Here is a 14,075-nt window from a genome sequence, read left to right as displayed (position 1 = left end):
GCGGCAGACTTGGTAAAAACACTTTTGGTCAAGGCCAAGAAGGGGGTAGGAAAAAAGGGGGGCTGCTGGAGCGGCCGGGGGCTGGATTCCCTGGCTTTCCTTACCCTTTTTTACCCCCTAGTCTTTAGGGAGCAGGGGCCGCAACCGCCCCATCACCACACCCCGCCCCCCACCCCTTTCCCCCGCTCGGCTCCGGTTACAGCCTTTCGAGTTGAACAAACTTGCTGCAGGCGGATTGGTGACCGGGAGCTCTCGGGCCGGGGCGTCGTATTTATTAATTTCTATTCCGCGGCGCCCCGCGCAGGCCGTTCCTTTGTATCCGGCCCGCCGCCGCCGCCGCTGCCCCGGCTCGGGGGGGAGCCTCAGCGGGCAGCGAGGCCCCCGCGTCCGCGCGAGGACACCCCCCTCTCCAAGGCCGGCACGTGCGGCTGCCGCCCGGCCCGCAGAGGGGGGCGGAGGCCGGGCTTTCCCCCCCCCGCCGCTGAGCCAGAAGCAGGAGGCGCGGCGGCGGGCCGCCCGGCCGGGGGAGCGCGGCGCCCGGCGAGTCTCCGCGGCGGCGGCGGGGGCCCGGCAGCGGGAACGGCGGGTCCCCCCGCCCGGGGATGCGCCCCGGCACTTCCTGACTGGCTGGCGGCGCGCACGCGGCCCCCGGAGCTCGCTCGCCCGCCCGCTCTGCGTCGGCCGCGCCGCGCTGGAGGCGCGCGAGGAGGGGGAGACGCGGCCCGGGATGAGCTGATTGCTGGGGGGCGCGCGTGGTGGTGGCGGGGGGCGGAAACCCGCCGCCGCCTGGCCCCCCGCAGGCCGCGAGGAGCCGACCTTTCTCCGCGCCGCCGCCCGGGCCCGGGGGACTGGAGATCATGTACGTACGCGTCGCGGGCCCGCTCTGGTCTCCAGCTCCGGCGCGTGCCGTGCGCCCCACCCCGGGCCCGGGGGGCTCTCGCGCGCCCGTCCTCGCCGCGCGCTGCCCCCCGCGCTCACCACGCGCCTCTTCTCCCCCTGGTCTCGGCCGCCTTAGGTCCATTCACATCGTGGCGCTGGGGAACGAGGGGGACGCGTTCCACCAGGACAGCCGGCCGTCGGGGCTCATCCGCGCCTACCTGGGGAGAAGCCCGCTGGTCTCCGGGGACGAGAGCAGCTTGTTGCTGAGCGCGAGCGGCGCGGCCGCGCGGCCCGTGTTCACCGAGTATCAGGCCAGCGCGTTTGGGAACGTCAAGCTGGTGGTCCACGACTGTCCCGTCTGGGTAAGGGGGCTGACGGAGCTTTCCTTTCCTTTTCTTTCTTTTCTCCCCCGCCCCCTCTTTCATGAATGTCAACGTCCGGGTCACCGGGGGAGAGTTTTCTTTTCTTTTTTTTTTTTCACATTTTGGGGAAAGTCTTTGGTCCTTCGTTTCAGGGGGCAGGGGCCAGCCTAATCAAAGAACACTCTTAGAAGGTAAAAAAGAAAAAAAAGAAGCCTCAGTGAGAATCGTACGTTTCACGATTGTGGGTTGTCTCTTGGTTAAGACAGCTGACCCTTAAATGTCCCAACCCCAAGGGACGCGGGTCACTAAGTTTCAACAGCAGAGAGCAGTGGTTTGTTTTTTTTTTTTTTCCTTGCCTATCCTGTGTGGGGGATATAGTAATATGAGTGTTCTAAAAATAAAGATCTCTGAAAGCTCAACAGAGCCAAAATACATTTCACTGGGGGCCAGCTCAGAAATAGGACCCCTGGAAAGGAGGGGGAAAGTCAGGGACTGAGAATTAAATTTAAACAACTCGTTTATAGCACTTTGAAAAAAATTTTAATTAGTTTTTAATTTTAATGGTGCAGATGTTCCTGATATATTTAGCCATTTCTTTTTCCTGACCCGTAAATCAGAAATATTACTGATACTATTTTGGGACTTGAAAAAAGCTTTAAAATTTGCGATGATTAGAAGAAATTGTAATGAAGTTGATAAATGCTAGTCTAATTCTTGAGTGATAAAAGAAGAAAGAAATCTACACCCTGATGGTATAAATGTTTTTCAGTACACAGTAGCATCCAGAATGTTTTCATGTAATCTTATTTCAAAGTTTCTGAGTCTTTACTAGTATAGAATCTACATTGCAGCTAAGTGTTATATTTTATAACAGAAGAAGGTTTAAGGTCTGAAAAAAAATAGAGGTTATCTTTATGTGAGGTTTACGTTTAAACCACAGTTTAAGAAAAGTGAATTAGGGACTATAGGCTATACCTATACAAAGACAGGATACACCTTTCCAAAGAAATGTATAAAATGTCTGTAAAAACATTTCTTATGCGGATTTCCATATTACAGAAAGAAAAGATCACTTGTCCAAATAAATTTTCAGCTAAAAAGTAAATTTATGTTAGTAGACTAAAATAAATGAAAAACAGGCCTTTTCAGTCTAACAGGGAGGCTATTAAACTCCTAATTACGACATTGATGATGCTGATCATAAGAAGCATGGGTAGAGAACTTACTGGCTGGAGTCCATGCAAACAATGAAACCCTTCTTCCCCTTTGACCATTTCATTGTGAAAAATCATACAATCTAAAAACTTACTGGGTCTACACTCAGTTGGACAAATATTGAGTGAATAGAGTAAATAAATGGAGGGGAAATAAAATAAGCTGAATTAGGATGTTAGGATAACCTTTCCTGTTTTTTTTGTTTTATTTTGTTTTTTTGAGCAGTTAACTCCTGTTGATGTTATTATTAATAATTTAACAAAAAGCAGTGCTTGTGATCCCATGGATTGTACTAAATGAAATCTTCCAAATCAGTTAAAATTAACCTTTGTCATCTAGATTTTTGATTGTTATGTTTTATTATTCTAATCACCTTTGTTTGGTTAACTCTGGCCCTTTTTAAGGCATTGAGTTTGTATATAACCAGGCACAGTTTTCTGGGTTATAATGGTCTTCAGGCATAGTAGAATGTGTTTGTAGAGCTACTCTTTAAAAGATGCTTTTCTTCTCTAGGTTGTAAGTAAAAGCCCGTTGGAGGTATGAAAGTTGATTGTATTCATCAGCTGGTATTTGACATGTACTGAATCAGAATATTAAACACAGCAAAGCAGATAGAGCACGAGTTTTGCTATCAAAAGGACCTGATTTCAGATCCTCACCTTGGTACTTAGTGGCTGTGTTCCTGGGTAAAGTCACTCATCCTCTTTTGGCCTTTTTTTCCCTGTGTGTAAAATAAACATAATAATCACCCCTCCACCCCCCGCTAGAACTATGCCAAAGAGTAAATGAGAGAATAGTGTAAAGTTCTTAGCATCCAGACTGGTATGTAGTAAATACTTAATAAGTGGTAGCTATGATAATAATAAAGTATTTATCACAACTTTAACATAGCCATGTATTGCTTATACTAAGCAAAAGTAAAGTTTTCCTACATATCATTCAAGATTTACACACAAGAACACATAGGCAGCTTGTTAGTACTTGGTATTAATAGATGCTGTATTGCAGCCCCACAACCAAGTAGAATGGAATTGTTGTTTCATTGTAAAAATTCAGATTCCTTTTAAAAGATGAGTTCCATTCCCCAGCTGTGGCTCCAAGCCTTGTGTTGCATAACTATCCTGAGGAAATCCTGGAACTGATTTATGAGGGTTGGGAGAATTTGATTTCCTTCGTATTTCTAGAAATCAGTGGAACATTTTCTCTTTGAGATAGTTTGAAGAAATGTGACGTTGTTTCCTTGGAGTTAGAATGAGATAGTTGTGCTCCTCTTTCCTAGGTTTCTTCTGTAGGTCTGCTGCCCTGCTCTGGAGCTTTGCCATTTATACTTGGCACTTTAAATAAATGAGCTTCAAATTCATTTTATGTAGCTTATTATTTATTAATAGTATGTCTCTCAAATCCATGTTTTTTAAAAATATTTATTATTTCATTTCTAGATCTTTTCCTGTTTACCAGAAATATTCCATAAAAAGCAATGAAGTAATATATGCACACATTTCTTGTGCAGGGTTTGAAGCTCTGATTTGCATTAAAAAGTAAAATTAGTTATAGTCTTTATATCCTCAATACCACAGAGTTAATGAAGCCAAAACCCATTTCCTCATAATATTTTCCCTTACGTGTCTCCTCTTTCCTTCTTCACCTCTCCAGTATTCTGGAATTTTGAACCATTCGGAATGCAAAGAGCAGTTACTTTGGATTTGTTTTCTCAGAGTTAAACGGCTGCTTGATATTGCTCCCACTTCTTTCGTTTGTTTGTCCCACTCATCTGACTTTGTCCCCTTTCTTTACTGTACTTCCATACCCTGTTGTACTTACACACTTTGAGCTTGAATACTATACCAGATACAGTTGGAACTGAATGGGTCCTTGTGGTTTGGGATTTGGAAATTAGCATAGAGCTCTGCTGGGGAGCTTTCACATTTTCCTGATCTGTGTCCCTTTCCACTTTTCCGTCGTCTTACATCCTCCACGATGTTCAAGGTTTTGCCTTTGCCGTTTGTAGCCCGGTGGTTGGCCTCTCTTTTTCTCTTTTTTTCTGTTTCGTTTTTAAGTCTTCCTCTAAAAACGCTGTCCCACTTTGGGTAAGGTATTCATAACTAAAAATTCTGTCATTCGTGTTACTGAGTATACTTTTGGAAATGGGCAGGTTGTGAGGGTGCAGGGAACTGGGAGAGGCTTGGCCAGGGCATAGGGGTGTACTGGTTAGAAGACACTCTGCCAAAGGGCATTGCCATGACCCTTCTCCAGAATTTTCTAGCAGAATAAAAGCTCTGTCACAAGTGATTGAAACCCTGTTTTGAACTCATACTTCAAAGTGCAAACTTTCATAGGCCAACAGCTTTTTGGACTTGTCAGCCACATCTAGCTATTTTCTTAATCTAGCATTATTACATCCTAGGAATACATACCAAAGGCCACATGAAAGGACAAATAATGATTAATAGTTAACCAGAATGGAAGTAGGAGGCCATTTATGCATATTTTAGCAATGGTTTTAAGGTGCATACAGATATTTTTCTTATACCACTGTTCACGCAATAACTTTGAAAAATTATTTTTAAAATATCAAAGTGCAAAGTTTTATCCTTAAAAACTTTCTAGGGTCCATAATAAGTTACTTTTGGCCTTAATTCTAAATATAAATATTATTAATGTGCGTGCTCCGTCACTGTCTTTGGGACCCCATGAACTGTAGCCCACCAGGCTCTGTCCATAGGATTTCCCAGACAAGAATACTGGAGCAAGTTGCCATTTCCTCCCCCAGGGGATCTTTCCAACCCAGGAATCAAACTGATGTCTCCTGTGTTGACTGGTGGATTCTTTACCACTGTGCCACCTGGGAAGCCTAAATATTATTAACTGTAGTCCAGAATAAAGATTTTCAAAACTGGAAAGGTTTAACCTGAATTTTTAATTGATAGGAGGAAAATACATGAATTGCAAGTGTATTCCTTACCATGTTAACATCTTAAAATACACACCATCTTTTTATGAAAGCATACCCTCTCCCTGCCCCATTCTCCTCCCTTAAACCACTATATATATGGAGTACTGTCCAAAGAACGGATAAAGTCGAAAGATATATATGAAATTTGTGTATATAATACACGGAGCTCCGTGGCGTTCACAGTAATTATAATCCAAAACACTGATCAATCCTGCACTAACTGGGTCACAGAAAATCCTCTGAAGCTTCCTTACTCACACTGATGCTCTTGTATCTAAAATGCAAGTGTTATATTTTTGAAACTATAGGTGATAAAGCTATGGCATAATTTTAAAACAAAGTTTATTTTTAGGTACAGGTGTTGAAAGAGTTTGCTTATTTCATCAGAGTCTCAGGGATCCTCTAGGTTCTGTTTTACCACTACATAGCTCTCCAGGCTAAAAGAATATAAAAAAAATTTAAAGAGTTGATTGACTTCAAACATTTTAAATTTCATGTAGTTACCTTTTAAAAAATAAATTTTTATTTATTTTTCATTTTTGTTCTTTAAAATTGTTGATAATTTTTAAATGAATTCAAAAGTTAAAATGTAGCAAAAAAATTAATATATTACAGTTTATTTCATGATGAATTTGAATATAGGCAGACTAAAGATTGCTCTCTACATTTTGGTTTAGGACATTTTTGACAGTGATTGGTATACCTCTCGAAATCTAATTGGAGGTGCGGACATCATTGTGATCAAATACAATGTAAACGACAAGTTTTCATTCCATGAAGTGAAGGATAATTATATTCCAGTGATAAAAAGAGCATTAAATTCAGTTCCAGTAATCATTGCTGCTGTTGGTACAAGACAAAATGGTAAGTAGTTTTTGTTTATATGAGAGTGCAGGTGCCATGATAATTTTGAAAAGCATTATTTATTGATGATTAGTAATTTTTTTTTAAGCAAAATGATTGTGTTCAAATTGCCAGCTGTCATCTCTTCATCAATGGCTATGATGAGACGTCAAACATAAGTATCACAAACTACTGTGATTCTCATGGGTACAAGGTTTTCTTTTAAACTGTTCTTCTACAGAAATGAAGTATCAGTATCACTTCAGTCGCTCAGTCATGTCCGACTCTGCGACCCCATGGACTGCAGCACGATAGGCCTCCCTGTCTATCACCAACTCCTGGAGATTACTCAAACTCATGTCCATTGAGTCGATGATGCCATCCCACCGTCTCACCCTCTGTTGTCTCCTTCTCCTCCCACCTTCAATCCCTCCCAGCATCAGGATCTTTTCAAATGAGTTCTTCGCATCAGATGGCCAAAGTATTGGAGTTTTCAGCTTCAAAATCAGTCCTTCCAATGAATATTCAGGACTGATTTCCTTTAGGACGGACTGGTTGGATCTCCTTGCAGTCCAAGGGACTCTCAAGAGTCTTCTCCAACACCACACTTCAAAAGCATCAATCCTTCGGCACTCAGCTTTCTTCACAGTCCAACTCTCACATCCATACATGACCACTGGAAAAACCATAGCTTTGACTAGATGGACCTTTGTTGGCAAAGTAATGTCTCTGCTTTTTAATGTGCTGTCTAGGTTGGTCATAGCTTTTCTTCCAAGGAGCGAGTGTCTTTTAATTTCATGGCTGCAGTCACCATCTGCAGTGATTTTGAAGCCCAAAAAAATAAAGTCTGTCACTGTTTCCACTGTTTCTCCATCTACTTGCCATGAAGTGATGGGACCAGATGCCATGATCTTAGTTTTCTGAAGTGAAGGAAGTCAGTCATTGTGTTCTTTTTGATATGGGAGAGTTATTAGGCTGACACTGAGCCCTAGAAAACTGTTTTCAACAATCTAAGGGACTATTCAGTTGGGAAAGATAAATTGTCCCCATAAGGGTGTGGGGTTGAGAGCTGAGTTTTTAGGTATGCAGTGAATGAGCTGAATGTATTGACAACACCACCTTGAGAGTATTGGTGACGCCATAGCTGGTGGATTGTTTAGGTTCAGTTTCAGCAGTTGCTGCTGTGCATACTGTTGTCAGATTATCTCAGGGTCAGCTCAGAATTCTCTTTGAATTGATGGTGTTTTCTAGTTCTTAAGGATTATTTCCTCAGTAAAACTGTCTTTAAAATTCTGTTTTTATTCATTTTTTTCTTCCTTTTTATTGAAGTATAGCAAAATAAAGGACATTAGACTTCACTAATTTTAGAGCACAGTTTAATGCATTTTTTTACGTGTGTATGCATCTATACAGCCATCTCATACAGATCGAGATATATAGAGCTTTTGCCTCATTCCAGAAGCCTCTCTTGCCCCTACCCACTTAATAACACCCCTCCCCAGAGATGACTTCCCTGGTGGCTCAGAGGTTAAAGTGTCTGCCTCCAATGCAGGAGACCTGGGTTCGATCCCTGGGTCAGGAAGATCCCCTGGAGAAGGAAATGGCAATCCACTCCAGTATTCTTGCCTGGAGAATCCCATGGATGGAGAAGCCTAGTAGGTTTCAGTCCACGGGGTCGCAAAGAGTCAGACACGACTGAGCGACTTCACCTTCACCTCCCCAGAGATAACTGCTGTTCTGACTTCTAACATCATAAGTTAGTTTTACCTATTCCTGACCCTCATACAAATGGAATTATACGATATGCAGTGTCTTGTGTTTGCCTAATTTCGGCTAGTGTGATACTTTTGAGATTCATGCATGCAGAACTTATCTGTAATTTGTTCTTTTTATTGCTGTGTATTGTCCCATTGTATGAGCACACCAGGGTTTATCTCTGCATTCTTTTGATGATGGTTAGGTAGATTTCTGGGAGGATTTTGGGGTCACATGGTAGATATGTGTTTAGCATTAGTAGATGTGGATAAACCAGGCTTGACCCTTTGACCCCATGTCCCCTCTACTTCCCTAACCTTCTTTTTATTGCTGGTCACGGTTCTTGAACGAGTCATCCACACTTCCTGAGTCCACTTCCTGACTTCCCATTCATTCTTGAGTCCACTACAGTCTAACATGACTTTCGCAATGATGCTGGGTTTGGTTTTCACTGAGGGCTGCCAATTATATGCCTGTCGCCCAGTTTAATTGACATTCTAATAACAATCTTCCCTTTGAAGTTATTCAAACACACCTCTCTCCCCACTCAGCAAAAGCTACTTTTTCTCTTCCTGGTTGTTGTAATTCTCTGTCTCATTTCCTGGCTCCCTGAGGCCCCTCTTACTCATGCACCAAATCAGTCCACCCTGTGGCTGCTGCCCAGGGTCCCATCCTTTTTCTTCACCTCTTCTTGCCATTTCCTCTGACTTGAACCTGCTAATCTGTTGTCCTCACTTCCCTGCAGCTACACGGTGATTGCACGGTCTCTCTCTCTGGCTCCAGTCTCTCTCCTGACCCATGTCTCCACAGATACCTTCCTCTTTCTACTGAGTTCCCCAGTCTTTTTTTTTTTTAATTGAAGGATAATTGCTTTACAGAATTTTGCTGTTTTCTGTCAAACCTCAACATGAATCAGCTTCAGGTATACATGTATCCCCCCTTTTGAACCTCCCTCCCATCTCCCTCCACATCCCACCCCTCTAGGTTGATGCAGAGCCCCTGTTTGAGTTCCCTGAGCCATACAGCAAATTCCCGTTGGCTCTCTATCTTGCATATGGTAATGTAAGTTTCCACGTTACTCTTTCCACTCCTCACCCTCTCCTCTCCTCTCTCCATGTCCATAAGTCTATTCTCCATGTCTGTTTCTCCATTGTTGCCCTGTAAATAAGTTCTTCAGTACCATTTTTCTAGATTTCTTATATATGTGTTAGAATGCGATGTTTATCTTTCTCTTTCTGACTAACTTCACTCGGTGTAATAGGTTCCAGGTTCATCCACCTCATCAGAACTGACTCAAATGTGTTCCTTTCTATGGCTGAGTAATATTTCATTGTGTATACGTACCACAACCTCTTTATCCATTCATCTGTCAGTGGAAATCTAGGTTGCTTCCATGTTCTAGCTATTGTAAATAGCGCTGCAGTGAACAATGGGATACATGTATCTTTTTCAATTTTGGTTTCCTCAGGTTATATGCCTAGGATTGCTGGGTCATATGGTGGTTTTATTCCTAGTTTTTTAAGGAATCTCTGTACCATCTTCCATAGTGGCTGTATCAATTTATATTCCCACCAACAGTGCAAGAGCATTCGTTTTCTTCGCACCCCTCCAGCATTAATTGTTTGTAGGCTTTTTGATGAGGGCCATTCTGACCAGTGTGAGGTGATACCTCACTGTAGTTGCGATTTGCATTTCTCTAATAATGAGTGACGTTGAGCATCTTTTCATGTGTTTGTTAGCCATCTGTATGTCTTCTTTGGAAAAATGTTTGTTTAGGTCTTTTGCCCACTTTTTGATCGAGTTGTTTTTCTGGCATTGAGTTGTATGAGCTGCTTGTATATTTTGGAAATTAATCCTTTGTCAGTTGTTTCATCTGCTATTATTTTCTTCCATTCTGAGGATTGTCTTTTCACCTTGCTTATGGTTTCGTTGGCTGTGCAAAAGCTTTTAAGTTAAATCAGGTCCCACTTGTTTACTTTTGTTTTTATTTCCATTACTCTAGGAGGTGGGTCATAGAGGATCTTGCTTTGATTTATGCGATAGAGTGTTCTGCCTATGTTTTCCTCTGAGAGTTTTATAGTTTCTGATCTTAGATTTAGGTCTTTGATCCATTTTGAGTTTATCTTTGTGTATGGTATTAAGTAGTATTCTAATTTCATTCTGAGTTCCCCAATCTTGAGAAATAATGCCCAACTTATCTGTTCACCCACGCTAGAATCATCTAGGCAGTCTTTCTTTCCTATTCTGCTTATCCAGTTGACTCGGAAGCTGTTTTGATTTATGTTTTAAATAAACCTCAAACTCATCATCTTTACTGAATTTCAGATCCTAGTGATTTAATTATCTGTCAGAATGACTTTCTTTTTGGTCTAAGTGGGCAGTTCCAAATTTTGTAGTATTTGAGATCTATACAATTGTAAAGGTTCTTTGTAAGGAAAAAAAAAAAAAAAAACACTACAAAATAACAGACATACCTGTATACAAATGAATGTTTATTCAGAATGTGAAAAGAAAGCCAAAGAAATTACAACTCCAGAAAAGCTGTCAAATACCACAGACATTTTAAAAAAAGTTTCTTTTTTTTAAAAACCTGACACTTCTCTAACTTTTTGTATATTTTTTGGCTGCAGATTCTTTGATCAAGTCTTCACATGAGAACCCCTTTCTGAGATTTTCTGTAGAGCAAAAAGAATGATAGTTGGGTTTGTTTTTTTTTTTGGAGCTGGCACCACGGTTTGTGCCGTGTTTGCTCGTCTCTCAGCTCTGCCTCTTTGTGTCCTGATGCTGGACTAGTCTGCACGGTGGGTGGAAGAAGCGTTCCTGAAGGCTGTTCATGTACCAAGACAGGTCGCAAACACTTACACGGAAGTGACTACAGACCGCAAATAGTATCTCACGAAACCTAAATTTAAATTCCTCTTTCGCAGCGTCCTAAAAATGTCCACAGCTTCTCCAAAGCTGCCTGATACAAGGTGAAGTGAGTTGGACGGGAAGGAGGCGTGTGTCTTCACCAGACATAGACAGACTATCTCATTTTGCATATTTACAAAAGCATATGTCATGTGAAAGAACCCAAGGCCCAGGTTTCTCCCAGGACTTTGGAAACAAGCCATAAGGAAGGGCTTTGAAGCTTAGGCTTGCTGGTAAATCAGCCTCTGGTCAATTTTTCCCGCTTGGCTTCTTTCTGAAATAGATTCTCTCAGAATAACCATCCTAGAATATCTCAGATCATAATACTCAACTCTTTCAATCCTCTAGAAACTTTCATCTTTTTTTTTTTTCTATTTGCAAAATTTCAAACCTAAGAACTTCACAAGAATAGGACAGTAAGCTCCAGAAATTAAAAACACACACTTTTTTTTGTTTGTTTGAACCATTTGATGGTAAATTGTAAACACTGTGGAATTTCCTCAATCCTGATTAATTAAGCATGTCTCTTCTAAGAACAGAACCATTTTCCTATTAACCATAATGCAACCGTCACTCAAGAAACATACTATTACCTGTTACATTATTATTTAAAATATAACCCATGTTCACATTTTCCCATGTATTCTAATTTTTTTCTTTTTAAAAAAAATTCAGTATGAAATTAAGGACTGTGTGTTGCATTTAGGTCTCATGTCTCGCTGGTGTCTTAATTCAGAACAGTTCCCAGTTTCCTAGCCATTTTTTTTTTTTTTTGGAGGGGATCAGGAGGGGTATCTTTCATGACACTGACATTATTAATAAGAATGCAAACCCGATATTTTGCGTGATCCCTTCAGTTGTGATCACTGGGGTTGCAAAATAGTGATTTCCTATCAGTCCTCCTTCATTTATTAGTTGGCATGCTACTGTAAGTAGAGTGGGGCTTCCCTTGTGGCTCAGCCGGTAAAGAATCCACCTGCAGTATGGGAGACCTGGGTTTGATCCCTGGGTCAGGAAGCTCCCCTGGAGAAGGGAGAGGCTACCCACTCCAGTATTCTGGCCTGGAGAATCCCATGGGCTATATAGTCCACGGGGTCGCAAAGAGTTGGACACGCCTGAACGCCTTTCACTTCACTATCACTGCCATAAGCAGAGCTCTCCCTTTTCTCTGCTCCTGCACCTTTCTTTGAAATCATTATGGAAAATTCATGGGTTGGTTATTTAAATTCAATGTTTCAGAGTCTATTCTTCTCATTATGCTTTCTGATACTCCAGGTACCCCCTATTTGCATCTTCACACTCACTCCGGTTAGTTCTTGGGTCCTCCATCCTCCTAGTATAGAAGGATGTGCAGACTCACCTTAGACCTGCCCTGCCCCAGGCCACTCGGGTGCCCTTGGGCTGCTCCTCGCCCCGCTTCGTGAAGCAGTGAGCACTTCCATGTTGCTGCAGGGCGTGAGGCGGCCCCTGTTCTCTGAGCCTCCAGGTTCCTCTTTGGTCCTGTGCTCGCCACCTGCATCCGCTCAGGGACCCCTAGTTTATGGTCCTATAAGAGTCTCTCCCCTAATTTTTCAGTGTTGCCATAGGTTCACCTCCCTTTTTCTCTTCTCTCTCCACTGCCCCCCATCTCTCTCCTTCCCTTCCATCCCACCCCCCATTTCATGATTTCTGTGGTTTGTCAGGAAGAGGAGATTGCACTGTGGGCTTAGTTTGTCCTCTTGAAAGTGGAAGTGACGTGTTCCTTTTCTCACATTGAGGCCTCCGCATGCACCGTGTTGTACCATATAGAATACCCCTCTGCAGAGCCCGTCTTGTCTGCATACTGAATTTCTCCTTACCCTGGAAATCGTTCCCTCTTCTGCGAGGCCCTCCCCCATCCCCCAGGAAGAGTTAATTTCTCCTCTGTTCCTATGGTGATTTCATACACCTTTATTTCAGTACTTATTATAATGGTCCGCAGTCGTTGTCTGCCTGGGCTCGGTTAATGATGAGTTTCAGCTATCTGTGTATCTTTATTACCCTGCTATTTGAGGTGCAGTGGCTGCTCAAAAAACATTTGTTCAATGCGTGAATGAATGGCTTTATGAATGATGTATACAGATGTGAAAAATCATTTTCACTAACAGGGTGAAATTAATTTCCCATGTGAAATGTGATCGCAAGGTAATTACAAAGCTAAAGCTGGCTCTTTGGTTCAAGGACACGGATTGTTCCTCCTTCCTGGAATATTCCTCGCTCCTGGAATCCCTTGCAGTCCAGTGTGCTGGGTGTTCTGTAACTCCTTTCTCCAGCTGCTTTAAGAACAAGTTCAGCAAGTACAGTCAGTCTCATCTCTTTGCTTTGTTATACGTGTTTTGACAAGCTTGACTGTGTGTGTGTGTCTTCATCGTACTTGGCTCTGAATAAATTTTTGGCTTTTATTAAATATTGAATTTGTCTTTAAAGTAGAAATTTTTTTTCCAAACTTGGCAAAGGTGTATTCATAGCCTTAAGCTTCTGAAAGCAGGCATCCTGTCTTGTCTTTCTGAAGCTCTGACAGAGCCTAGTACATTGCTATGCTGGAATTCCTAAAAAGATTTATAATACTCTCAAGCACTGGCAACATTGTAAGCATCATCCTGAAAGAAAGTGAAAGTGAAGTCACTCAGTGGTGTCCAACTCTGCGACCCCATGGACTGTAGCCTACCAGGCTCCTCCGTCCATAGAATTTTCCAGGCAAGAGTCCTGGAGTGGGTTGCCATATTGGTTCTCAAAGCCACTCTTGAAAGAGATGCCGTTCATCTTAATTCCAGAGTTACATTGTGTTTGCTTTGAAAAAAAAATTAAACATTTTGTGGTAATACCTTGAAAGATAATATTATAAGGGGAGAGAAAAAACTGCAGTGTTAACTGGAAATGTAACACTGATTCCCAGAGTTCCAGGGCTCTTGAGGAAGGCTCAGTAGGAGTGAGTCCTGAAGAAGGCACTGCAGTTTAAAATTATTTGGGTCTCCTGATTGTTACCGATGAAATGCTAAATGTTGGTTTATTTAATTCATAAACATTTTGCTTATTCTCCTACCTAATATGTAATGGCTAGACATTTTTTCCTTTTGGGTGCAAGTGAACAAAAAGCAGTGTCTTCTGTGACATAGAGGAGATGTAACGATTGGACATTA

General features: G+C 42.3%; 1 protein-coding gene across 1 annotated transcript in view; it reads left to right on the top strand.

Moving 5' to 3' along the window:
- The window catches only part of RHOBTB3 (Rho related BTB domain containing 3), a 61,904-nt gene continuing 48,081 nt past the window's right edge, over window positions 253-14,075 (top strand). The window contains exons 1-3 of the mRNA XM_018050024.1: window positions 253-859; window positions 1,016-1,241; window positions 6,087-6,273. Of these exons, the coding sequence (XP_017905513.1) occupies window positions 858-859; window positions 1,016-1,241; window positions 6,087-6,273 (415 nt within the window). The 5' untranslated portion in view covers window positions 253-857. The remainder of the gene's footprint in view (window positions 860-1,015; window positions 1,242-6,086; window positions 6,274-14,075) is intronic.

This window comes from Capra hircus, chromosome 7, assembly GCF_001704415.2.
Source record: "Capra hircus breed San Clemente chromosome 7, ASM170441v1, whole genome shotgun sequence".
In the NCBI taxonomy this organism is placed as follows: domain Eukaryota; kingdom Metazoa; phylum Chordata; class Mammalia; order Artiodactyla; family Bovidae; genus Capra; species Capra hircus.
This window is presented reverse-complemented; position numbering and strand designations above follow the sequence as displayed.